Here is a 26,162-nt window from a genome sequence, read left to right as displayed (position 1 = left end):
AGGGGACAAGTATGTGTGTGATTCAGGAAAAGTTTTGATTAGAGAAGCAGACCCCTGACAAGTGATATGGAACATAGTGTTTGATAAAGAAACTAGGATGTAAGCAGTCGTGAGGGCTGGTTAAGAAGGCTAAGCAAAGCTGGGTCTTTGCTTTTGATTGGGTGCCTGGAGGCATAGGTTAGCCAGGCTTGTGGTCCAGAGAAGAGCCGGCTGTGACAAAGGACAGAACGAGGACTAATGGGAATCCCTGTGGCTGCCCTGAAACCCAAGAGGAAAATCTGGGACAGCGGGAGCCCATGCCTGTCTTCCCCTACCGCCAACCCCGACGATGCCAGAGGAAGTGGAGTGCCTCATCACAGAGCTGCACATGCACATGGCCGAGGACTCAGAGAAGTCTAAGGTAGAGAGGGTGGGAACTACACGCTGGGTTGCTGCCCCAGCTCAACCTCTGCTAAGTTGACTTGGTAAAACATACCCTACCATAACAAAGAAGAAAGTCTGCAGCCGAGGGAATGAGGTTCCAAGGCTGGAATTCCAGATGTAAGTTTTCTGTGCAGGATTTTCCTGTGCAGGAATTCCCATAGACTGTATACCCACAGGTATCTTGGTCCCAAACCTGCCTACTCTACCCCTGTCACCTGCTGTCCCTTCACAGGCCATCTTTGGCAGTGCCGAGAACCTTTGACTCTGGTCCTAATGTTTTAACAATCACAGCTCGACATTTTGCTCCTAGATCTTAGACATCGTCCCTGGGCTTACACCCTCTTCCCCTCATTCTTGTACCCACACATATTCTAAGTGACCCCAAAGAAGTCACTCGGTAGACTCTGGCATACACATTATATACTGAATACATGGATCTCCTCTATGTCCCTGCTAAATCCTTGGTTTCTTTATAACCACTGATGGTCAACTCACAGTCAAGGCTCCATTCCTATTCCATTCTGAATAGTGGAAAAGAGAAACATTATTTGTACTGAGTTGTAAGAAGTCTCCCTGGAAAGAAGTCTTTCCATCTATTAGTCTAGATTTTGCCACTAGATCCCATAGGAATAATCGAAGTCCCCAAAAGTGGTGGTGAAGACTTGCAGGAACTAGAGCCAGACAAACCCAGGTTCACATCTCAGCCCTGCCACTGCAGGCTCTGTGCCCTAGCTTCCTAACCACTCATTTCAGCATTATGTGGGGATCAGCACTGAGGCAGACAAACAGTGATTTTCTCTTTCCCCGTGCTTCGGTTTCCTCATCTGTAAATGGCGCCTGTGAAAATTTTTAAAAGAAAATGCAACACAGTCCCTGGCACACACCGAGGGCCCAGCAAACGCCAGCTTTTATTACGCAGACATACCGATGTCCCAAGGAACATTCTTTTCTAATTAAATGCCCCTGGTTCCTGTCATGGTTTTCAGGCTCCTCGCCTTCCCAGACTGCCGGTGCAGCACAAGGGCTGGGTGACCTTCGCCTCTCTGCCTCCCATCCTGTCCTCCTCAGTTCCCGCTGTCCTGCTCTCTCAGGGCTCACACCTGAGGCTGCTGAGATGCAGAAGCTAGAAGGGCGGTGTAGCAGGAACAAGCTGAGTGCTCACTTCGGGGAGGAACAGGGAGGTGCCTGGGGACAATGAGGATAGTTGTCCTGGAAGTGAGCAGGAGGTGGCCCCAGCTGGCGGGGGCCGCAGTGGGAACAGGGATCTGCACGCTGTGTCACGGAGGATCCCGTTGTCCCTGCCCAGCCCTGTGCTCACTGCTCACTTCAGCCTGGCAGGAAGCAGCTGATGGAGATGTTCCTTCAACATCATCAATTCCCTACAATTTCCTCCTCCTCCTTGACCTAGAAAAACAGACCAGCAGAGAAATGTCATCCCATCTGGAGTGATAGAGAGCTCTGGGAAATATTTCACTTTCTTCTAGCTCTTAAGGAAGCCCTGGGAGAAGAAATGAAAAAGGCAGAACAAGCAAGGCAATATGCACTTTAGAGCAGTCACTGGCTCTAAGCATGTCCCAGCAGGAGAGATCATTCTGTGGCTGAGAAGACTGAGGCTCAGAGAAGGAAAATGACTTGCCCTAAATCTCACAGGAGAGTTGTAGCAGAGCCGCTTATGGTGCAAGCATCCTCTGTCTCCTTTAATCAAACCCTCCATATTTCTTCCTTATCCCACTCCCGTGTGCACACACGTGCACATATCTATGTACACATGGACACATACACACATGTAGGAGACTCTCAATGGTGCATTAGAGACAATTTAGAAATACAGAAAACAGTAAGGAAAATGAAAATCATCTGAAATACCAAAATTCAAAAATTACATGTTGGGTGTTTTCTTTTTTTCTATGTATACACAGAATACATGAATAATATACAGTATGCACTTTTAAGCACTGGAATTTAGTGTAAATACCAATTTATAATTTCTTTTGCTCACTTACTATATTATGAAGTGTATCTACCAATATTCTTCCAAAACACTTAATAGCTTTAAAATACAACATCATATATATGGACCATATTTATTTAACTGTTCCACTATTGATGATCTTTAAATTATTTTTATTATTTTGCAATTTAATTAACAAGGCAATGGGCAACTTGCACATCCAGCCAAAGTGGAGTAATAGAGATCAGACTTATTCTCCTGCCTGATAAAATGTTTTTAAAACATGCAGAAAAGGGGGGGAGCTTAAAACAGCAATTTTCAAGAAACTGGCCCTGAGGCAATGAAGGATACTGATCCCTAGGAAATGGGAAACCACCAAGGGGAGTGAGAGTGTGGGCTGCTCCAGCTTGCCACCCAGAGAGAGTTTTTGGGTCACAGTGCAGGGGTGGGGAACCCAAGTAGAGCTTGCTGAACTCCCTGAGATGAGCAGATGCAGCTGAGAGTCCAGAGAAACCAGTTAGACAGAGACACAGAGAGATTTCTGCACAGAGAGCAAGCCCTGGAGACTTGCAGAGGGCCTGTCTTGAGTCTTCAAGAGAATATTAATTAGCACATGTAAGAATATTAGATGCTGTAGAAAGGACTATGAAAAGATTAGAGGTAACAGTGCCCAGCATTCACGTACAGCTGGAAACTTATTTCCACAGCTGGTCATAGCCAATTCCCACCAGCCAGACTGGAAATATTTGTAATTCACAGGGCATTAAGCACAGCAGTCAGGAAGGTCTTGACTCAATACTGGGGAAACCAGCATTAAACTGAGCCTTGTTCTGAACCCACCAAAAAAAAATCTTAAGACCCAAAGAATCAAACTGTTTCCAAGTAACTCAAATGCATCCCAGAAAAATGATCAAGATTATTTATAAGGACACAGAAACATTCAGGACCCAACAAGGTAAAACTCACGATATCCGGCATCCAGTAAAAAATTACCAAGCAGGCAAAGCATTAGGAAAACACAAGCCATAATGTAGAATTCAATCAATTAAAACTGATACAGATATAATACAGATGTTAGAATGAGTAGAAAAGTTCAATAAAAGCTATTATAACTGAATTCCCTGTGTTCAGATAATTAAGTAGAGACATAAAAGAGACAAAAAAGATCTTAATCACTTTCTAGAGATGAACACTGAAACGTCTGAGGTATAGAGTACAGTGGGTGCAATTAAAGACAGAGAAGAAATTGCAGAAAAAAAGATTAAATAACTTCAAGTGTGGAAATACAAGGTATACAAAATAAAACACGGAGAGAAAAAAACTGTAATGACAAGAACCAACAGTGAAATATGGGACACTTTTAGTATACATGTAACTGAAATCCTCAAAACAGTAGAGAGAAGGGGGACAGAAGAAATAATGGCCAAACTTTTCTAAATCTGATGAAAATTATGAATCCTCAGACCAAGGAATTCAAGAAAGCCCAAGCGCAAGAAACATGAAGGAAACAACAGGGACACAGGCTGTCAGAGGCATACTTCGGAGATACTGAAGTTTCAGTTCCATGCCATCACAGTAAAGTGACTTAAATGAATGTTTTGTTTTCCTAGTGATATCAAATGTATGTTTACTCTATATCATTGTCTATTAAATGTGCAACAGCATTATGTCTAATATAGATATATATGTGTGTGTGTGTATCTTAATTTAAAAATATCTTATTGCTTCATCAAAAAATTAAAATAGAAATATCATGCAATCCCTTAATTCCACTACTGGGTATTTACCCAAAGAAGACAGAAACACTAATTTGAAAAGACAGAGATTTACATACCCCTATGTTTATTGCAGATTATTTACAATAGCCAAGATACAGAAGCAGCCTGGGTCCATTGTCAGATAAATGAATAAAGTGTGATATAGATATACACACTCATACATACATGTAGTAGAACATTATTCAGCACTCCCCCCAAAAATGGAGATCTTACCATTTGCAACAACATAGATGGCCTTAGAAGGTATTATGCTAAGTGAAATAAAGACAAATACCATAGAATTTCACTTACATGTGAAATCTAAAACAAACCAAAAAATGAACAAACAAAAAAGCAGAAACAGTCCCGTAAATACAGAAAACTGGTGATTGCCTGAGGGAAGGGGTCGATGGGTAAAATGGGTGAAGGGGTGGGGAGATACAGGCTTCCAGTTATGGAAGCCACAGGGATGAAAGGCACAGCATAGGGAATATAGCTAATGATCCTGCGATAGTGTTGTATGGTGACAGATAGTAGCTACACTTGTAGTAAGCACAGCACGACATAGAGAGGTGTTGTACACCTGAAACTTGTGTAACATTGTATGTCAACTATACTTTAATTTTAGAAAATTGCTAAAAAATGCTAACCATCATCTGAGCTTTAACTGAGATATAATCAATGATCACAGATCACCATAACAAATAATAATGAAAAAAGGTTGAAACGCTGCAAGAATTACAATATCTGACAGAGACACAAAGTGAGCAAATGCTGTTGGAAAAATGATGCTGATGTCTAGTTTAGTACAGTGTTGCCACAAGCCTTCAATCTGTTAAAAAAAAAATAATATCTGGGACGCCTTGGTGGCTCAGTCGTTAAGTGTCTGCCTTTGGCTCAGGTCATGATCCCAGGGTCCTGGGATCAAGCCCCCCATCAGGCTCCCTGCTCCACGGGGAGCCTGCTTTTCCCTCTCCTACTCCCCCTGCTTGTGTTCCCTCTCTCGCTGTCTGCCTCTCTGCCAAATAGATAATAATTTAAAAATACTTTAAAAAATGTAATACCTGCAAAGTCCAATAAAGTGAAATACAAGAAAACAAAGTATTCCTGCATTACACTCAAATCTAATAAAAAAGAGAAAATCTCAAAAGCAGCCAGAAAAAAACACATGTTACATACAGAAAAGCAGATAAGGATGTCAGAAACTTTCTCACAGGAAGCAAAGCAGAGGAGATGACAATGGTGCAATATTTTAAGATACTCAAAAAAAAGTCAACCTACAATTCTATACTCAGATAAGATTCCTTATAAAATTGAAAAAGACATCTAGGTTGGAAAGAAAGAAATAAAATCATCTTGATTAGCAGACTACATGATTCTCTACAAAGAAAATCTAGCAGAATCTACAAAAAAGTTACCAAACTAGTAAGTTCAGCAAGATTGTAAGATACCTGATCAAAACACAAACATAATTCTATCTCTATAAGCTACCAATGCACAATCTTCTCTAAACTGAAATTTAGAAAACTAAACAATTAACTATTACACTCCGAGGTTAAAAAATTTTTAAATAGGCAAAGAATCTGAACAGACATGTTTCCAAAGGAGACACAGAGTTGGCCTGTAAGCACTGGAAAAAATGCTCAAAATTCATTATTTACTGGGGAAATACAAAACAAAACCACAGTGAGATACCACTTCACACTCACTATCATGACTGTAATAGACAAGACAGATAATGACAACTGTTGGAAAGAATGTGGAGAAACTGGAACCCCAATTCACAGCTAGTCACCTTGGAAAATAGTTTGACAGTTTCTCAAAATAAATTAAACAGAGTTACCATGAAATCCTGAAATTCCACTCCCAGATATATACCCAAAATGAATAAAAACATATGTTCACATAAAAACTTGTACACAAATGGAACATTAATTCATAACAGTCAAAATGAGTAGAAGCAACCCAAATATCCATCAGCTGATGAATGGATAAATGCCACATGCAATGAAATATCATTAAACAGTAAAAAGAAATGAAGCTCTGGTATGCGCTACAGCATGATGAACCTTGAAAAACTTATGCTGAGTGAAAGAAGCCAGATGGAAAGGGCCACATATGGTATGATTCCACTGATATGAAATGTACAGAATAAGGAAACAGACCACCAGGCAGTAGATGAATTGTTGCCTGGGGCTGGAAAGGATGGGAGCGTAGTGGGTAAGAGATAAGGAATGAAGGGACAATGAAAATGTTCTAAAATCAATTATGGCAATGGTTGCCTACTCTGCATAAACTAAAAGCCACTAATGGTACGTTTTAAGTGAATGAACTGTACATTAAGTGAATTGCATCGCAAGAGAGTTGTTTAACAAAGTTAGTCTCCAAGAGGTAGGATTCCCAGGAAGTGGTCCTGATCCTTGTACAAATCTCCATGGAATTCATGGACATGACCCAGTTGATATTCCCTTTGTTTCAACCTCTTCATCCCTCCTCTTCCCTCCATTATAAGTCTAAGTCTAGATACCAGTAACCCACCTACTGAGCTCACAAGTAGGTGGGTGGCAGCTTCAGGATGTCCTTACTGGTGCCTCAAAGAAACTTGCCAGCAGTTCCTCAGAGCAGGAGCCCTTTCTCTCAAACCAGCAACAAGACAAGACTCTCAGACTGGCCAAGGAAATTGCATGTCACCAGGATACAGGCAGCCCCAGAGCCACTGTGTGCCCTCTCCGAAGGTTCCAGAGACTCTTCCCGCCTTTGAGCTGTCCAGCCTCAGAGGCTGCATTTTTTTTTGGCCTGCTTCTAAAGTACCTGAAACCAGTTCCTTCCCTTCCGGGTTGACTGCTGAGCAGGGAAAAGGTTTCTCTTTCCCTTCGCTAAGCGGAGAGCTACCCATCAACTCCAGGGATCCCCTTTAATATGAAGCAGATCTGGACACTAGCTCTCATTTCGCAAGGGAGGGACCCATGAAGAGCGTCCAGCTCAGGAACGCCATCTGCAGCCCTGACCTCCACCCTTCTGAGGGCGAGGAGCCTCTGGTCTCTGACTGGAGCAACCCCACAGTTGGGGTGTGCCAGACCAGGAAGGACGTCAGGTGATGGAGCTTAACTCGGGAAGCCTCCAGCTCACCCTTCTTTTACCACCGGAGAAGCCAAGGCCTTGAGAGACTGTTGTTCAAGATCCTCTTCTGCAATTCCTGCCCCCTTCCCTGCCATCTCAAGGAAGCAGAAGAAAAACCCCCTTTTGGGACTCGGGAAAGCTGTGCCACCGAAGTCAGCAGAATGTAGGCAGAGGGACAGCTTTCCACCTCCCTCAGATGCCCACTGTGGACTGGGGTCCTTTATGAGAAGAGTGGCCCCTCCTTGTCTCTCCCCCTTCCTACTCAGCTCAGAACAAAGAAGACACAGACCCCCAAACCCAGGAAGGTGGCGCCAGCAGGCCAGGAAGCAATTGGTCTCCTTTCAGGGCCTATGGTTGTCCACAGGGGACAGTGGAGGCCCCTGAGAGGCTGTCCCAAGGGGTCCATGTTAGTTCTCTTCAGGCTAGAAAGACGGAGCTCCTGGAGCAAAGTTGATGGAGGGAACACCCCACAATGGGGTGTTCTTATGATCTTAAGCGGTTGCCTTCCTCTTCTTTGGTGCCAGGCAATGTAAACATTTTCCTTAATTTAGGGGCCAAATTTTACTTAATGGGAGACCAGAGATACAATATCGGTGCCATCCTGGATACCAAATATCTCCCGTGAAGTTCCTGTCCCTTGTCCCCAGGATTATTCTAATCCTATTGTTCTCTGTGAACTGTGCATGCTGTTCTAATTATCTGCCAACCTGCTTGTCTTTCTACCAGACTGAGTTCCTCATGCGCAAGAATGGTGCCTTCTACATCTTTGTATTCCTAGTGTTAGGAAAAAGCACCTCCCAGAGGAGGCGTGAGATGAAGTTGTGCTGAACTTCGTGCAGAGCTGGGGTCCAGGCCTAGCCTCACTCTGTCCACATCCAGTATCATTCTGCTCCACTGGAAACTCCTGGACAAGCAGGGCGTCAGGGCTGCAGGGAAGCACTGGGAACGATTTCTACACTATGGTCAGAGGCCCCATCTACCCAAACCTCTGTCTTCCCTCCCCTTTCTGACAGGTGCCAGAAGGCTCTCCCTACCTCGTCTTGCTCCCTCACCTATCATCCCTCTCCGGTGTTCCCTCAATAAACTTCTGGTCTCAGTCTGTCTTGGCATCTGCTTCTAGGAAAACCTGAGCCAACAGAGTTTGAGCTGGGGGCTCTCAGAGCAGGGATCTGGCTGGGGGAGAGAGCAGGGTCAGGGCAGCAGGCATTTTCCAGGGAGTCCTAAACATCCCATTCCTGACGCTCTAAAGAGGCCCAGTCAGGCCACTTGATTTCCTCACCAGTTTGCTATGGTTATAAAGCTGGAGGTCTACAGTGTTTGTTTGTTTGTTTGTTTGTTTAATGAATCACATTATCCAGGGGGTTAAAGATGACATTGAACCCGATGGTGCCTAATCTATCCTAAAACCCCCAGTCATTATCAGACTAGAGTCAGGCACCCTTCTGCAGAACTGAATCAGAAACTGAATCTACAAGATTGGGTTGAAGCTCAACCCAGCAGATGGGGAATCCCATCTGCTATATAGTCCCAACTCAGTTCTTCTTCCTCCTGCAAGAGAGGCATAAGAGAGGCCTTGGGAATAAAATCTGAACCTTGAGACAGTGCATGAGTGGCTGTCAGGAGGGTTAGGAAGAGCTAGGTGGGCCTCAGGGCTTGTAGGGCATGGCCTGAGAATCAGGTGAGAATACAGGCACAGCTGCCTCCAGCAAGTGGGGACACTTTTCCTATCTTAGCTCTTCTAAGACAGGTGACGTACCTGAGAGATGAAGACCAGGGACCGATTCCTCACCTGCCACCATCAATCCTACTGCTTTGACTGAAGCAAGACTATGCACAATACCTACTAACAACATGAAAACCAAGTAACAACAGGGTGTTAGCCAGGGAGAACAAAGCCTTCTTACACATTTCCCACACTGCCTTAGTTACCAAGATACTTAAAACTAAATTCAGCCAAATGCCTTTACCTCTCTGTTCCTCTCTCATCAGGTCAGTTACCACATTACGCTGCCCAACTCTGTAAGCACCAAGGTGAAAGTAGAAATGTTTAGGTATATGGCCAAGAGTTGTGATGTTACACTCCCAACCCTCATGGCAGCAGCTGTTGGAAGGGGAGCACTCACTGATACTTTGCTTGCTAGTTGTGGTTTTGTGTGGTTTTCATACAGGAAAATTGCATTTTTTCTTTCTTTGTTGTACACAGTTCTGTAAGACTTGGTCTGTGTTGATGAGCATGGACCCCACATGACACACCCTACTTGCCCTGTCTTCTCAGTGACAGCACAAGCCCCCAGCACTAGCCTGAGCAGTCTGAGAAGTTCTGTGCTGACCCAGACATTCACAGGCATCTAAGAATATATTCACTCATCCAACAAATATTTATTGCTATTTTGATACTAATTTTTATCATATGCCATTCATTCTGACCCTTATAAGGAAAAACTAGATGAAGGATTAATAGTCTAGGTCAGGCTCCACGGGGTACTTTGCGATCTGTATGCCCTGTTTGTGGGAGCAGACACTCTGGGAGCCTTTGCATCCGAAAGTGACAATGTGAGCTGTACAAAGATTTCCAAGCACCTTCATGTTTAGTCCCTTCTCAGTTGGCCCGGTTGTGGTCTTGGTTACTTTCTATTTTTATTATGCAGACACACATTCATACCTTTTCCCCCTCATCTCAGATCCTAAGCTTCTGTGAGTCAAAGGGCCAGAGCCTATAATCATTTGGAAAGAAGTTGAAAGCAGTATTTAGACTCAAGACATTAAAGTGGCATGAACTATCAAAATCCTTGAGCCAGGAATGCCTGGGTGGCTCAGTTCGTTGGGCTACTGCCTACGGCTCAGGTCAGGATCCCACAGTCCTGGAATAGGGTACCCCATCCGGCTCCTTGATCGGCGGAGAGCCTGCTTCTCTCGCTGCCTCTGCCTGCCACTCTGCCTGCTTGTGTGTGCGCTCACTCTCTCTCTTTCTGACAAATAAATAAATAAAATCTTTAAAAAAAATCTTTGACCCATTAAGTTCACTTCTAGGAATTTATCATACACATACACACACACACACACACAATCCATTTGTGTGTGTGTGTATGTGTATGTATGGTTATTTTAGCAAAATTTATAACAGAAATTTATTAGAAATTGAAATATCTTTTTTTTAATTTTTAATTTTTTAATAAACATATAATGTATTATTAGCCCCAGGCGTACTAGTCTGTGAATCGCTGGGTTTACACACTTCACAGAACTCACCATAGCACATACCCTCCCCAATGTCCATCCCCCCACCACCCTCTCCCTACCCCCTCAGTTTGTTTTGTGACACTAAGAGTCTCTTATGGTTTGTCTCCCTCCCGATCCCATCTTGTTTCATTTATTCTTTTCCTACCCCCCAAACCCCCCACGTTGCATCTCCACTTCCTCATATCAGGGAGATCATATGATAGTTGTCTTTCTCCAACTGACTTATTTCGCTAAGCATAATACCCTCTAGTTCCATCCACGTTGTCCCAAATGGCAAGATTTCATAGAAGTCGAAATATCTTTCATTTGGGAAGTGGTTTAGACATTTGGAACAGCCAGCCATATATGCAATCCTATGCAGCCTTTAAAAAAAAAAAGGATACTTTAATAAATGATATTTAAAAGGTATAATATTAAAGAGAAAAAAGCAAGGTACAGAACAGTGGCTATAGGATGCTATTGTTTCTGTGGAAATATAAAGGGCAGAGACTACATAGTTTCTTGCATGTGCATAATCCACTGGGAGAGACTGGTGGCTCCAGGGAGGGGTACTCAATGGCTAGAAAATGGTGGTGGCAGAGAGATTTCTTTTGTATACTCTTTTTGTACCTTATGAATAATGAACCATGATAATATATTGCTTAAAAATAATTAAAATGTTAAATACACTAATTACAGGCACTCTGATGGTATTTCTACTCTTCCTATAAAAGGGCCAGCACTATTCCATGTGTAACTGGACACAAATAATTAAATAGCTATAATACCGACCCGGCCTTTTCTCCAGAAAATGGTCAAGACGGGAATCAGTGAATTGGGGAATCGGTGTCCCCCAAAACTGATAAAGAACACAAATAAACAAGTCAGAGGACTTACTCGAGATCCTACAGTGAGCGATGAGTGTTTTTTTTTTAAAGATTTTATTTATTTATTTGACAGAGATCACAAGTAGGCAGAGAGACAGGCAGAGAGAGGTTGCGGGGGGGGGGCGGGGGGGTGGAGCAGGTTTCTTGCAAGCAGAGAGCCCGATGCGGGGCTCAATCCCAGGACCCTGAGATCATGACCCGAGACCAAGGCAGAGGCTTAACCCACTGAGCCAGCCAGGCGCCCCACTATGAGTGGTTTTAACAGTGCGTTGGTACCCAACCTTCATCTGTCCAAGTGGAATTTCAGTTCTTGCTTTTGACTGAGTATGTCTGCTGTGTGACCTGGAGAGAAACACTCTCTTTCCACTGAGTACCTTCATTTCAACGACAATGAGGTTGATTTCAAATTCCAGTCTTATGACCTCTTGAATAAAAAACCAACAATAATCTCAGGCCTCTTTTTATGATCACAGCCACAGTAATCCTTCAGATGCCTCTTCATCTGTTCCCTGATGACAGCGGATCATACGCTCCCAAGAGTAGAGCTTTGTCTCCAGAACAAAATTTCTGCTCTTCTTGTCACAAAACTCCAGAGAAAAAGCATGACAGTGCTGAACACTTCAAGTTTATTTATTTGCTTTTTTTTTTAAGGTTTTATTTATTTATTTGACACAGAGAGATCACAAGTAGGCAGAGAGAGGGGTGGCGAAGCAGGCTCCTTGCTGAGCAGAGAGCCTGATGCGGGACTCAATCTCAGGATCCTGAGATCATGACCTGAGCTGAAGGCAGAAGCTTAACCCACTGAGCCACCCAGGTGCCCGTTTTGGTTTTAGTTTTTTGTTATTATTGTCTTTTTTGGTTTTGTTTTTGGTTGTTTTTTGGTTTGTTTGGTTTTTTGTTTGTTTGTTTGTTTTTGGTACTCTCTACACCCAACCTGGAGCTCGAACTCACAACCCTGAGATCAAAACTCACATACTCCTCAGACTAAGCCAGCCAGGTGCTCCTGTGCTGCACATTTCAATATGATACAGAGACCCTGGAACCATTTATTAAGCCAACAGGAAAGCTATTAACAAAAGCCTTGAAGGCACCTAGGAAGACAGAGTAATAGCTTTTAGCATTAGGGATTCTTATCCATTTTAAGTGAAGATCTGTGTCCAACATGCAGGTCAACGTAAAGATTCAAAGCAAAATTAAGTTTGCGCCCAAAGAAGTAAGACTCTAGGTAAGCACTACATAAAAATAGAAAAAATGAAAAGGAAAGGAAAGGAAAGTTCCTCAACGATGTTTCTTGTAACATTTTTTAGTTAGGAGACTATGTCCACACTAGAAGACCAGCAAACTTCTTAAAGTCAGAAAAACATTTAGCGTTGTCATCAAATAAGTGGACAGTAAAAATTACTGTACAACTTAGTAAAGGTACACAGAGTTGCTACTGAGTGTCATGATGATTTGGAGTAAGTGACAAGCCGTTCACATACATGATATCGTTGATGTGATTTCCATCCTGTTGAATCAAGCATTTCTGGGACCGACGTAGAGCAGGTAGAAAGGACAGGAGCTGAGGGAAGGAGGAATGGCTGCAATGGCCTCTGAGCCCGCTAACCGCATCTCTCTGCTCTTCGGCAAGGACTCACCCAGTGCCTCTTCAGTGCTAAACCGCTGGCCTCCCAGGCTGCTTAAACAATGGGGGTCCAGGGGTGAGCACGACACAGATACAGTCCCCGGCCTCAGGGGCCTCATGGTCCAGCCGGGGAAGACATACCACAAACAGCTTTTCATTTTTTGTTGACAGTTTCAAAAACCTATTATGTACCAGACACTCTCCTAGGCACAGCAGACAAAGCAGGAAACATGACCGCCCCTCTTCCCAGAGCTCATGTGCTGGTAGGGGAAAACAAATGAAAAGCAGGCAGGCAAATAAATAGCTTTGGACAGTATTTAGGATGAAGGAAAGAAAGCCAAGCCTGGCACAGAAAGGGACTTGTGGGAGGGGAGCAGAGTGGACAGGGCTCCGGTCACCCAGGGCGGTGTAAGTCATGGCAAGTCATTCCTCTGAGAAATTTGGGCTTATCTGAAATATATTGGAGGAATCGAAGATCCAATATCATCTCTGCCACACATACTACATGTATAATCTTGGAATACTTCTTGACTTCTGTCTCAGTTTCCCTCTCTATACAGTTTTGTTGTAATGACTGAGTTAACACTGACAAAGTCCTTAGAACAGTGGCTGGCAAACACTACACACAATGTAATAAACATGAGCTATTACTAACTCCAGTCATTTATATACAGTGATTATCATGTATTTGGGCTTATCAGACCATCCTGTTTCATGTTTTCACCACATTTCTGTAGTAGTTTAACTTTCTTTTCTGTCTAGCGGTGGTTTGATCAAGTTTCCCTTAATCCCACTGTCTGACTTGAAAAATATTACATTGTTTCCATTCATGAATAATTAGCCCTAAAAATTTAAGAGATCTTTGAGTTAAAATGTAAAATAGGTCAATGCCTCCCAAACAATACCAAGGGCCTCAGAATATCTTTAATATTCTGGCTTTCCTTTCCCACAGACCATGGTACGGTGTAATACTGTCTGTCCATCCTATTTGGGCCATACCACATTTTTCTTTTTCTTTTGGTTTGTCTTTGTTTAGATTTGCCAATGTGTTTACCAATTTCTTTGCTCAGAACTGCCTTTAGTATCTCACTCCTCTCCTCTGGGTTCTAGTCCTGTCTTACACCCTTTAGCAAGTGCCCTCAGCCTACCAAAATCTAAGAGTACAGCCCGGGTCTCTCGATCAGCCCGGGTCTCTCGATCTATTATCTTGCATGACGAACACACAGGTTTTAAACACAACTATCCCCAAATGTATCACTATATTCTTTTTCTTTGCAAGAAAAGCCCCAGCCCTGAACAGGGTAGGACTTTAAGAAACATATTATCATCTCTCTTCCACTTCTAGGTAGAAAGCAGCAGTAGTCCAAACTGTATGATCTTGAAACACATCTAGGCAAAATGTGTCTCTATGAAGCCTGTATTGCCAGATGCATAAGGATATCAGCTGTCACATATGCAACCTTAACCTACCTCCTCCTTCAGGTTTTCAGCCTACTTAGATAACACAGTGACATGAACTGAAAATACAATAGAAATTGCTCTATAGAGATTTCATGGTTTCAGAAATTAACGTTGCCAAGTAAGAATGTTTTTAGCAGATATTCTTCAGAATTCAAACTGTTGTATTTAACAGCTTCATTCAACTACAAAATGTCCGAAGTGCATTCTGTGGTTCAGACTGTTTGGCACAGGAAAGTCAGGACTACTTTAAATGCTACACATACAAAAAATATATAAAATTCCTACAAGATTGTGATGTGGTTCTTATGCAACCAAAATGAAGTAATAAACAATGCCATGTGAAATCTGGGGTTTCACTTACGAAACTTAAGAGTTTCAAAGGTGTAATACTGGGACCAAAAATGTCCTCTGCCTGCTGGTACTCCTGAGCCCACCTGGCCCTCCATTCAAATAGACATTCATGAGAGTCTGCCAACTTTCTCACCTGTTCATCTGGCACCCAAAGCAGCTGGACTCTTCTCTGGACAGCACTAGAAAAATGAGAGCCCTAGAATCTTGCCAGAAAATGTCTTCAGCTTGGCTATGGAATGCTATAAAAAGGATCCCTAGCCATCGCCCTCGGAGAACCTAAATACATCATTAGAATGCCCAAAGTATTTTGGCCTTTTGTTTGCTGATAACCCTGCAGAACTGTCTGTTGTTAGTCCCTGTCAAAAGTGGACCTATCAGGTTTGATAGCTAAACAAAAGTAGCAGCCATATGTAAGATTTTGCACTTGCTGTGAAATTCCCACAAAGAGCTCCAATATATTTCTTAGTGGCCATTATTTTAAAGCACAGACCAAATTCCCTTTAGAATTTAATATCCTAATGTCCTCTCTTTTGAAAAAAACCTGCCCATATATTTTGTTAAAAGCTAATGTTTCGACAATTACATTTCTGGGAATCTAACTGAAGGAAGTAATTGCATTATTATTCATAACTTGGAAAAACTGGCAGTAAATTCAACATCCAGGAAAAGAAGACTGTAAATGTGGCACATGATCCAGATGGGTTCATGTCACAATACTAAAGAGTATTGATAATGTACTGTAAAAGTGTTCTGTGGCAAAGTGATAAAAGCCGTGTGTGTGTGTGTGCAGCATGGAGTCACTCCTGGCTGGGTCACACGTCATTCTGACTTGTCCAGCTTGTCTGACATAGTCGTGAAGTTAGCGGACACACAGGCACTGATTTGCATACATTTACTTCAATGAGTATTTTAGTATTTTGTATTCTGGACCAAAAAAGTCACAAGATACATGCACAGTTTCTGGGGATGAGGACATAGAGGATAAAGTGGGACTATGGTGATTAACCCCTTGGACTGATTTTTAAGCTCCTTATAGAGCTTATGGGGAAAACAAAATCCCTTTATTATGTATTTTCATGGGGTCATGTATCTCTGCTTTATTTCACTTATCAGAACGATAATCTGTGTAATTATTTAATTAATGTCCATCTGCCCATTTAGTCTATCAGTCCCATTAAGGCAGGGGGTGTGTAGGGGGTATGTGTTCTGAACTATACTACTTGACAGTCATGACAGCCACGGAAAGGCAGGGGAGGGAAAGAAGAGAAGGTAAAGGGGGAAAGGGAGAAAGAAAAAGGGAGAAGCAGCAAAATGTTTATGAAGGATACAATGGTTCCAGGGGATAGCACGTACTATCAAACTAGGGGAACATATTTTCATTGCTTCCACTTAGAACACAGCAAGGCCAAGAATCTGTGAAATCAACAGGAAGGGGGCAGAGGGATGACTTGACACACGGCAAGTCAGGACATGGCAAGTCAGGATTCTCTAGCAGGACCGGCAGTGAGAGAGAGCACTGGCAAGGGTGACAGATGCCCGCAGGAATGTGGCAGGAGAGCAGCAACATACTGAGGCATGGATTTGTTCCTGTATTTTCAGTAGCCTGAAGCCAGGGATAGCTGGACATATGGGGAAGGGGCTAGAGAAATGTCCCCAGAAGGCCTAAGGGTAGCTGGGGATGTGAGGCCAGTAACAAAGAGAGGTCAGTGCTGGTATGACCTATTTATTACCTCAATCGGCTACAGCTAAGGACATCTGATATGCCCCAAAACTAAAACCAAAGAAAGTTAAAAGAATGGTCATGAATTCAATGGTTGTGATGGGTTTCCCCCCTCTAATGTTCATAATTAGTTACTTTTATCATAAAAAGAAACACATAATAGGAAAAGGTGTTTCACTTTAAGAATTATTTTCTTTTCGCAGATGCTAAGAATTTTATAATCCACTGTTTCTGCCTTTTCCCAAGTTCTAAGAAAACTCAAGAGTCAAATTTTGACTTCAACCACAGCAACGATTAGTGAGATAATCTAGAGAATTGCCTTCTTCTCATTCTATAGGGCTGAGGGCCACCAGGGGGAAAAAAAAAAAAATCACCAAAATCTTCTCTATTTTTTTTACTCCTGTTGACAAGAATCTTTACCATACTGGGGAGGAAAATTTTTTCTTTAGCCTTCAGATTCTTCCAGCTGGTCTAACAAGTTGACAAGAGACAGATTAGCAAGAGAAAATCAAATTAATTTTATATGTATGGGAATCCCACATACATTGAGAGGTTCAAAGACAGAAAGGAATGGGATAGAGGCCTGGGGTTCCAAATTCAAGGGAAATAAGAAAAAGATCAGATGCTTTAGATGTAATTAGATGTTTATCTGAGAAAGATTACACAGATAAAATTTTATCTCTGGTATTAATTCTAAATCTGCAAAAGATCCCCAGTTTAAATTCTTCCAGGTAGTTAAGGGAATTGGCAAAAAGTTTTTGGGCCTACAGGGTCTCAATTGCTTTAGCTCAATTACCACGTGCCAAAGGGGCACATTTTCGGGAGACCTGCTCTAAAGCTCTACAACCACATCAGTTAGTTCTTTTTTTTTTTTTAGGTGTATTATTTAACTTTTTTTTTTCCAATTTATTTATTTTCAGAAAAACAGTATTCATTATTTTTTCACCACACCCAGTGCTCCATGCAAGCCGTGCCCTCTATAATACCCACCACCTGGTACCCCAACCTCCCACCCCCCCCGCCACTTCAAACCCCTCAGACTGTTTTTCAGAGTCCATAGTCTCTCATGGTTCACCTCCCCTTCCAATTTACCCAAATTCCCTACTCCTCTCTAACGCCCCTTGTCCTCCATGCTATTTGTTATGCTCCACAAATAAGTGAAACCATATAATTGACTCTCTCTGCTTGACTTATTTCACTCAGCATAATCTCTTCCAGTCCCGTCCATCAGTTAATTCTTAAATATCCACTATTGTCACTACACTGTTCACGCTGTCATGTGCATGAGTTACTTTTTCAATGAGACCAGTGACTTTCAATGAGAGGTATAAAGAAGAAAGAAGGGATTAGAAGATGAAAGCATGGCCTGACAGCCATGCTGTCAGGGACCTGGAGGTCCCCTTCTGGATGACACAGCAGCTTACCTGCACCCTCCCCAAACCATAAGCATCGCTGCCATTGTGGGATGACATACCCACAGGAGATGTTATACCCTCCCTAACTACCCTTAAGGGGAGTTAGGAGGTAAAAAGAAGAACCAGTGATGAGGATCACTTTTTCACTGAAAGATGAACTTTGGAATCAAAAGCTTATTGGCTTCAATCCTGAATTTCACACTTACCCTATGTTCCTCATTTTCAAATGGATATAAAAATCCCTTTCTTTCAATATATGAGTATTAAATGTATTCTAAATGCTAATATATATAGCTCAGTAAATACCCTTTATGCATTATTTTTCAAGGAGATCTGAGAGCTTCTCTACACAGGAGCTTCTCAATCTTGTCACCACTGACAATTTTAATGGACCACATAATTCTTAATGGGGGGGGGGTTGCACTATGCGCTAAGTTGTGTTCCCTGACCCTGCCACTCATATACTGAAGTTGTAAATCCCAGCACCTCAGAATGTGAATGTACTTGGAAACAGGGTTTTTAAAGTGATAATTACAGTAGAGTGAAATTGTATTACTGGGCCCTGATCCAGTATGATTGCTGTCCTTTTAAGAGGCGATTATGATACAAACATGGGCAAACAAGGACACAGTAAGAAGATGGCCATCTGCAACCCATGGAGAGAGATCTCAGAAGAAACCAACCCTATTGACTTTATCTTGGACTGCCGCCCTCCAAGAACTGGGAGGGAAAAAAAAATTCTTTTGTTTAAGCCACCCAGTCCATGGTGCTTTGTTACAGCAGCCTGAGCAAACGCTGCAAGAGGACTACCCCATGTGTTGTAGTATGTTGAGAAGCATCCTTGGTCTCTACCCACTGATACTAGTGGCAATCCCCTAACACCACAGCTGTGACACCCAAAAATACCTCCACACATTGCCAGATGTCTCCTAGGGGCAAAATCTTCCTCTCTGCCCTACTGCGAACCACCATTTCAGATGGCCTCTGGTCACCTCTGTTTTCCCAGTACTCAGTGATATGGGAACAAAGGCAGAAAAAAAAACTATTAAATTTCTTTACTACCTGTAGCCCATTGACAAGTCCTTTAAACAGGCAGAGTGGCATTCCTCTAGAAACTCAGCTGCTTTGATGTTAATACTTTACTAAGGGCAAAAGACAGTCTTAGTCCGACCCCAAGGTTCCTATAAATCTACTTTAACATAAAAATTCCCTTGGTGGGGTGCCTGGGTGGCTCAGTGGGTTAAGCCTCTGCCTTTAGCGCAGGTCATGATCTCGGGGTCCTGGGATCGAGCCCCGCATTGGGCTCTCTGCTCAGCAGGGAGCCTGCTTCCCCCTCTCTCTCTGCCTACATCTCTGCCTACTTGTGATCTTGTGATCTCTGTCAGTCAAATAAATAAAATAAAATCTAAAAAAAAAAAAATTTCCCTTGGAAACTTCCTTTATCTCTACCCACACAAGATATAGGTTGGCAATCATCCTCCAAGCATATGAGCCACCAATACACACCTGAAAAGTCTCATGACTGAGTTTTTACTGAAGAGTAATAAATGACCTTTTCCTAACTAGCCCCTTTTCCTAACAACAGCTAGCCCCCTCAGAATCCTGGAAATCTTGTCAAAATACCTGGGAGGCTTATGCTATACCTACCCCCCCCACTTGATAGTATATAATGGGCCACTCTTCCTGACCCCAGTGCAGTCTTTCTGCCCACAGGTCCTCTCCCCGTACTTTAATGAAACCATCTTTTTACACCAAAGACGTCTTAAGAGTTCTTTTTTGGCCCCTGGCTTTGAACCCTAACATCATTCCTATATCACTCAGCACAGTGATGGCTACCTAATGAGGAAGATAATCAAATATCTTCTGAATAAAGTCACTTGCCTGACTCCCTATCATGGGTCTCACTACTCCCTTGCAAAATCTTTCGTTGTGTTTAAAAGGAAGAAAAAGGAAAAGAAATAACAGGCCCAAATGGAGTCACTTGCCCCCACAACAGCAATCAAAATTTAATTGCACTGCCGGAATGTGACTTCTACCCAGCCAATCTGGAATTTCCTGATCAGCATTACTGACATCATCTGCATCTAGTCTTCCCCCAAATGGTGAACTTGCCTACACCAATCCTTTCTTTTCTTTTGCTAATGGCTTCGGTCCTTCCTTCAACCTTGTTTCTGCCTTTAAAAACTGTCCATTTTGTACAGCAACTTGGTGCTCCTTTCTACTTGTAGATGGGATGCTGCCTGATTCATGAATCCTTGAATAAAGCCAATTAGATCTTCACATTTACTTGTTTGGATTTTGTTTTTAACAGCTGCAATTAAAGTAGTAATTACTTCCAGTTTAATTTATAGTAGGCTGTGCAATTTTTATTGGAACAGTTTTCATTTTAGCATAATTTCTGGCAATTCAGTGACGTAAATATCACATCATGTTAAACCTTATTTTAGTTGATATTGCTCACTTACCTCATATCAGATCCTTTGAAAGATTCAGTGAGTGGTGCTTTTAGTTTCCTTAATGCACCACTCATAATTTAGCAGATGAAATGACTATGACAAATTCTTAAATAACCATTTGGAGCTCAGGGAACTCAAAAAGAAAACAAATGGCCATTTAAGTGTGGAAGCACTGAACTCTAAGCATAATGAGACTCCACACATTATCCAGAAACCCAAAAGCATACCAAAAAGCCAAAGTCAATGGAGACATTCTTTGGAAAGGGGAAGACACAAATGTCTCTCTGGTACATTCATAAATTTGTTTTCTTAGCACTGGCTCATGTGCTGTCATATTATTTGAACGGTGATGTGTTTGGGCCGGGAGTGATGTGGGGACAGGGGTGGAGAGGGCTGACTCTGGGATGCTGAATGGCCTTAGGAACTCTGGAAGAACTGGGAACTGGTGGACATTTTGCACAGAGACAATTTCTGACCAAGTCTTTCCATTGATCTGGAGCTTGTACTCCACTATTCATAAGACACTATTTCCAGAACATTATTTTAAAATTGATACAGTCTATTCATTTTCAAATTCATTTATTGCATTCTTTTTGTTTACTAGCTTGGAGTCAGAGTAGTAAAGATCTGATTTACCCAAGTGAAAAAGGAAAAAAAAGACTAATATCATTTTGAAGTGCCATTTCCAAAGAATATGCCAATGTTTCAAAGTTAGTGTTTGTGACTTTTAGTTTCAATACTCACATCCTACTCCAAGTGACAAACAACTACATTAAAAACTCGGGCAATGACCATCACATAACTGCTGTGACAGGCATGCTGGCATCCGGGCATCAAGGGCTGATAAGCACCAAAGTGGTGCTGCCTTTCCAGAAATACAAAGGCTCTTAACTCCTCAGCTGTTCCTTGTGAGAGAGGTTGAAAAGAATCCTTTTCTCAAGTTAATTTCTACATCATTAGAAATTACATTAATTTCTACATTAACTTGAGAAGAGGAGAATGCTTTAAGGAAATCCTGAAATTCAGAAACAAAACCACACAAAACTCTTTGTCAAGATCTTTGTATACTCTGCAAAGTCGGCAGATGTGCAGATGTCAATATTTTTAGACAGAGATGCTTTAGAGACAGTGAGTAATTGACCAAGTGAGGGGGTTTTAGAACTTATTTTTCCCAGGAAAGGCAAAACGTATGAAAATCAGCTAACTATCATATTGAGAAGTCGACACTTGGGCATTTATGAATATGAAGTCTATGTGGCAACCCAAAGTGCCACACTCCAATCACCACACTGGAAAGGTCAGCAAAGCCCTCACTAATTTTTATTCCGCTTATTTCTTGGCTCAGTCTCAGCACCCTCTGCTGATCTGGTACGACGATTCTGTCTTGGACTCATTTCTGTGTCTTGAAGATCACTTCTGAAAACAGAAAATAGGAAAAAGCATCTCAGAAAATAATGATCATGATTATTCTACAGCAGCTTCTAGTTGACAAGTGCTTTCACATACACTAAACAGTTCTCTGCTCCACTGGCAAATCTATAGTAATTATTATTACTGTTATTATTATATACATTTTATAACTGAGAAAATAGTGACTAAGAAAGATTACAGGCCGTAAGTGACAGAAGCAGGAACTGAATGCCTTACGAATCAAAATCTAGACTAGCTTAACATGAAGAAAACTGGAAAAAAAAAAAAAAAGTGCTGGTATCCTAACAAGACAAAGTCAGTGTCTAACAAAACCATTCTCTTGAGCCTGTCTGAGAGCTGAGGTTGTAAGGTAATCAAGAAAACAAACTCCAAAGAAAGATAAGCCCCATGAAAGAAAGGTGGGCCACATAAATTCTGTCACTTTTGACACAGAACTGGGAGAAAGGTGGCTGTTGTACAACCAGGCAAGAGGACATGAGCTAACATTTTAATGAATTCTGAATAGGCTGGTACTGAAGGCCCCTGACACAAAGGACAGGCCACATGCATTGGCAAGCTCTTTTCCAGAAGCTTCCAACGGTGCTCATAAGAAAGACTGGGAACAGAATGGGAGACTGAGGAAAGCCCACTGCGGTGTCACAGGATAAAGCTGGTGAATGTGGGTGACAGGGATCAGGCAGAAAGCCCTACCTCTTCTAGGAACTCTTCTCTCCTATGAACTGAGAGCTTTCCGCTGCTGAGGGAAACTCACTGGCTCACAGGAACCAGGCAAAGATCTACTATCTCTATAGAAGGGGCACAATGTTTGAATGGGAAGTCTGCTTGAAAGGGAAGGATAGGAAATAATTTGCAAGAACACTGTAAAGTTTCTTTGCTGCTGGGGAAATAGAAATAAAAATCTTTACCTCTGGAGGAAAGGCAGAAAATCATCTTGGGCTGGTGGTCTTAAACAACACCAAGCAAAGGCTTGGGCAAGGTAGTCTGACTAACAAGGGAGGTGGGAAAGATGGGAAGAGAAAGCTCCAACCCCGAGATCCAGGCACACAGGGCCTGCCCAAGACTGTAGCTGGAACAAGACAACAAGAGAGTCCCAGCAGGCTCCCACCAGGAGCCAAGCACCAAGTAATAGGCAGTAGCAGTATACTGCTGAGGGAGAAGTGTAGACATGGAGAGTTGCACCTCTGGAATGCAGGCGTGCAGACAAGGCTGAAAGGTAAATGATAACAAAATCAGAGAACAAAAGTTTCCCACAATCCAGCCCCCATACTAAGCACAAGGTAAAATCAGCCCACTGGTTGAGGAATTTGATGCCTCTGATACACTGAAGGTCATGTTAGGAACCTGGAAATTCCAACCTGGGTCAACTTCCCACACTAATGGCCTAAGAGAAGAAGAAGCATGCTGTTTCCAGGCACAAACCCTATTTTTACCTCAGTATCTAAGGACCTCTGCAAGATGTCTAGCATCCACATAAGATGTACAATGCACAAAGAAGAAAAACCAAATAAAAAGTCCACTGTCAAGATATAAAGTAACCAAGAGACACTGACAGAATGACCTACATGTTGGAACCATCAGACTAAAACTTTAAGTAACTACGATTAATATGATAAAGGCTCTAGGGATAAGCTGGAGGATATACATGGAGAGATGGCTCCAGGGGTGGCTCTGAAGGACAAAGTTCATTATTGTCCCTCCCTCTCTGTAACTCCCAGAGTCTAAGAGGTTCCTCCCCCACTGTCAGCACTGTTACTCTTTCTCCCCCTCCACAAAACCAGCCTCTGCCTTTTTATTAGCTGTAACTGTACCTTTTCCTCAATTTCCTCAAAAAGTTTATTAAACTTTTCGGAGACTCGTTATGTCCCCCCTTTGACACATGCAGGCCATAGTAAGAAGACTCAGTGAGTACTGCACTCAGGCAAGTCATCACTAGTCTTCTGATTTAGGACAGGAGTTGGCAAACTCTTTGTGTAAAGGACCATATATTTTGGGCTCTGAGGGCCATACAGTCTGTTGCAACTACCCAATTCTGTTGTAATCGTGAAAAGAACCAGAGCCAACAGATAAACAAATGTGTGTGGCTATGTTACAATAAACTTTATCAACAAACAGACAGTAGGCCAGACTTGGCCTATGGACCATAGTTTGCTATCCCTGACCTAGAACCATATCAGTCCAGAAAGTGAATCCAATAAGCTGAATCAGAATTAAGTGTGAATCCACTAGGACACCCCCTCCCCGCCCCCCGCCTGCCAAGCTGCTACCCAGAGTAGGTACCAATCTGGCCATTATACAGTTGCTGTTAGGAGAAAGAAAGAAGCATCATGCACAGGAATAGTTAAGAAGGAATCCTGAGTTTCTGAAATAGGCAAACACATAACCTCAAAACCCTTTCTGTCCTAATCATTACCCAGAAAGTGGCCAAAAGGAAAGGATTCCTTTCTGGAGACAGCAGCATTCAGTGACAAAATTTCCTTACTAAGGTATGTGGACTAGAAAGTGAGGGAGTTGACATTTTTAAAGGAGGCCATTCCAACACTTAGTAATATTATGCCTGCAGATTGTAGGGAGGATAAAAAGTCTAGCGAATCCCCTGACCATCAGCCCATTATTGATTCCAGTCATTTCCTTCAAAAAATGGGCCCTTATTATTGATACATATGTGAATGACCCACATGGCTCACTCAGCACCATTCAGGTTTGTAGCCTCAAAGCTGGAGATCTGCCAATCTGTGGCTTCATGACCACTTTTATAACCTGTTTAACCTTAATTACTTCTTTAAAGGCTCCATCTCCAAATATAGTCACATTGGAGGTTAGAGCTTCAACTTGTGAATTTTAGGGGGAAACAATTCAGTCCATAAGAGCCTCCATGGATCAGACCATTATGTTTTGAAAGAATCTAATAGCAAGCAAATAGCTATTTTTCAAAAAGGTGTATAACTTGTAGCTATGCTAGGCTGGACAAAAGTCCAAAATCCGAAAGGGTGCCTCTAGGTTGAAGCTGCCTCCTTTCTCTGAGGCTCTAGGGAAAATCATTAGTCTTAAGACTTACAGCTATTAAGCGTGATTAGGGTTGTGGGAACTCAACTCACTTCTCTGTGTGTGGCTCTTCCCTATCAGAGAATTTGCTCTGGCATTTACTGGATATAGAATTATGAGTACATAACCCATCAATTCCTACACACATACAAATTTAAAAACAATAGTATAATGAATTAGCCCAAAGGGCCCCATCTACAAAGTCACATTACTGCCCTTCCCCATTGTGAGTCTTACCCAAACCTCATTAAATCAATTCAGATGCTTCCTTTTCCCACAGGACAGGGTAGGATGGTGAATCTGGTACCTATATCCAATAGAACCACAAAATCCCTTCCCGAAGTTCAACAGCACATCCAGACTGGTACGGATAGCCTTTCATCTCCCTTAGGGACAGGGGAACCTCAGCACCACCTTTTTTTTTTTTTCTTTTTAAGATTTATTTATTATCTGAGAGAGAGAGTTGGCGGGGGTGGGGGGGCAAAGGGAGAGGCAGTAAGAGTCCCAAGCGGACTCCACACTAAGTGCCAGGACTGACATGGGGCTCAATCTCATGACCCTGAGATCACAACCTGAGCTGAAAGCAAGAGTCAGTTGTTTACCTAAGCAAGCCACCAAGCAGACCTAAGCTTCAATTCTAATCAACAAAACCAGAATAGCCAAAATAATTCTAAAAAAGAAAGATTTACATTGATAACACCAAATGCTGGTAAGTATGTAGGGCAAGAAAAAATTCTCACTCACTGTCAGTGGGAATGCAAAATGGCATAGCCACTCTGGAACAAAGTTTGGCAGCTTTTTACAAAATCAGATATAGTCTTACCATACAATCCAGCAATTGTACTCCTTGGTATTTCTCCAAGGGCACTGAAAACTTAAACCAAATCCTGTACTTTGTTTTTAATTAGAATATAATTATATATAGCACTTTAATCATAATCGCAAAAACCTGGAAGCAACCAAGATGTCCTTTAATAGGTGAATGGATAAAAGAACTGTAATATCCAGACCATGGAATATTATTCAGCACTAAAAAGAAATGAGCTATCCAGCCTCGAAAAGACATGGGGCAATTTTAAATGAGTATTAGTAAGTGAAATGAGCCAATTTGAAAAGGCTACATACTGTAGGGTTCCAAATAAACAACATTCTAGAAAACGCAAAACTATAAAGACAAAAAAAATCAGTGGTTGTTGGAACTTGGAGAGAAGAAGAGATGAACAGGTGGAGCATAAAGGATTTTTAGGGCAGGGAAACTATTCTTTATACTATAATGGTGGACACGTCATTATACATTTGTTAAAA

The 26,162-nt window shown here is 42.1% G+C and overlaps 1 protein-coding gene across 1 annotated transcript in view; it reads right to left on the bottom strand.

The window, feature by feature from the left end:
• Window positions 1-20,946: 20,946 nt before the first annotated feature.
• RAD18 (RAD18 E3 ubiquitin protein ligase) overlaps window positions 20,947-26,162 on the bottom strand; it is a 100,027-nt gene continuing 94,811 nt past the window's right edge. Inside the window, exon 13 of the mRNA XM_044253103.1 lies at window positions 20,947-21,800. Coding sequence (XP_044109038.1) covers window positions 21,698-21,800 — 103 coding nt within the window. The 3' untranslated portion in view covers window positions 20,947-21,697. The remainder of the gene's footprint in view (window positions 21,801-26,162) is intronic.

The sequence above is a fragment of the Neovison vison genome, chromosome 6 (genome assembly GCF_020171115.1).
Source record: "Neovison vison isolate M4711 chromosome 6, ASM_NN_V1, whole genome shotgun sequence".
Taxonomy (NCBI): Eukaryota; Metazoa; Chordata; class Mammalia; order Carnivora; family Mustelidae; genus Neogale; species Neogale vison.
The sequence above is the reverse complement of the archived record's forward strand: the minus strand, read 5'-3'. Positions and strand labels throughout refer to the sequence as shown.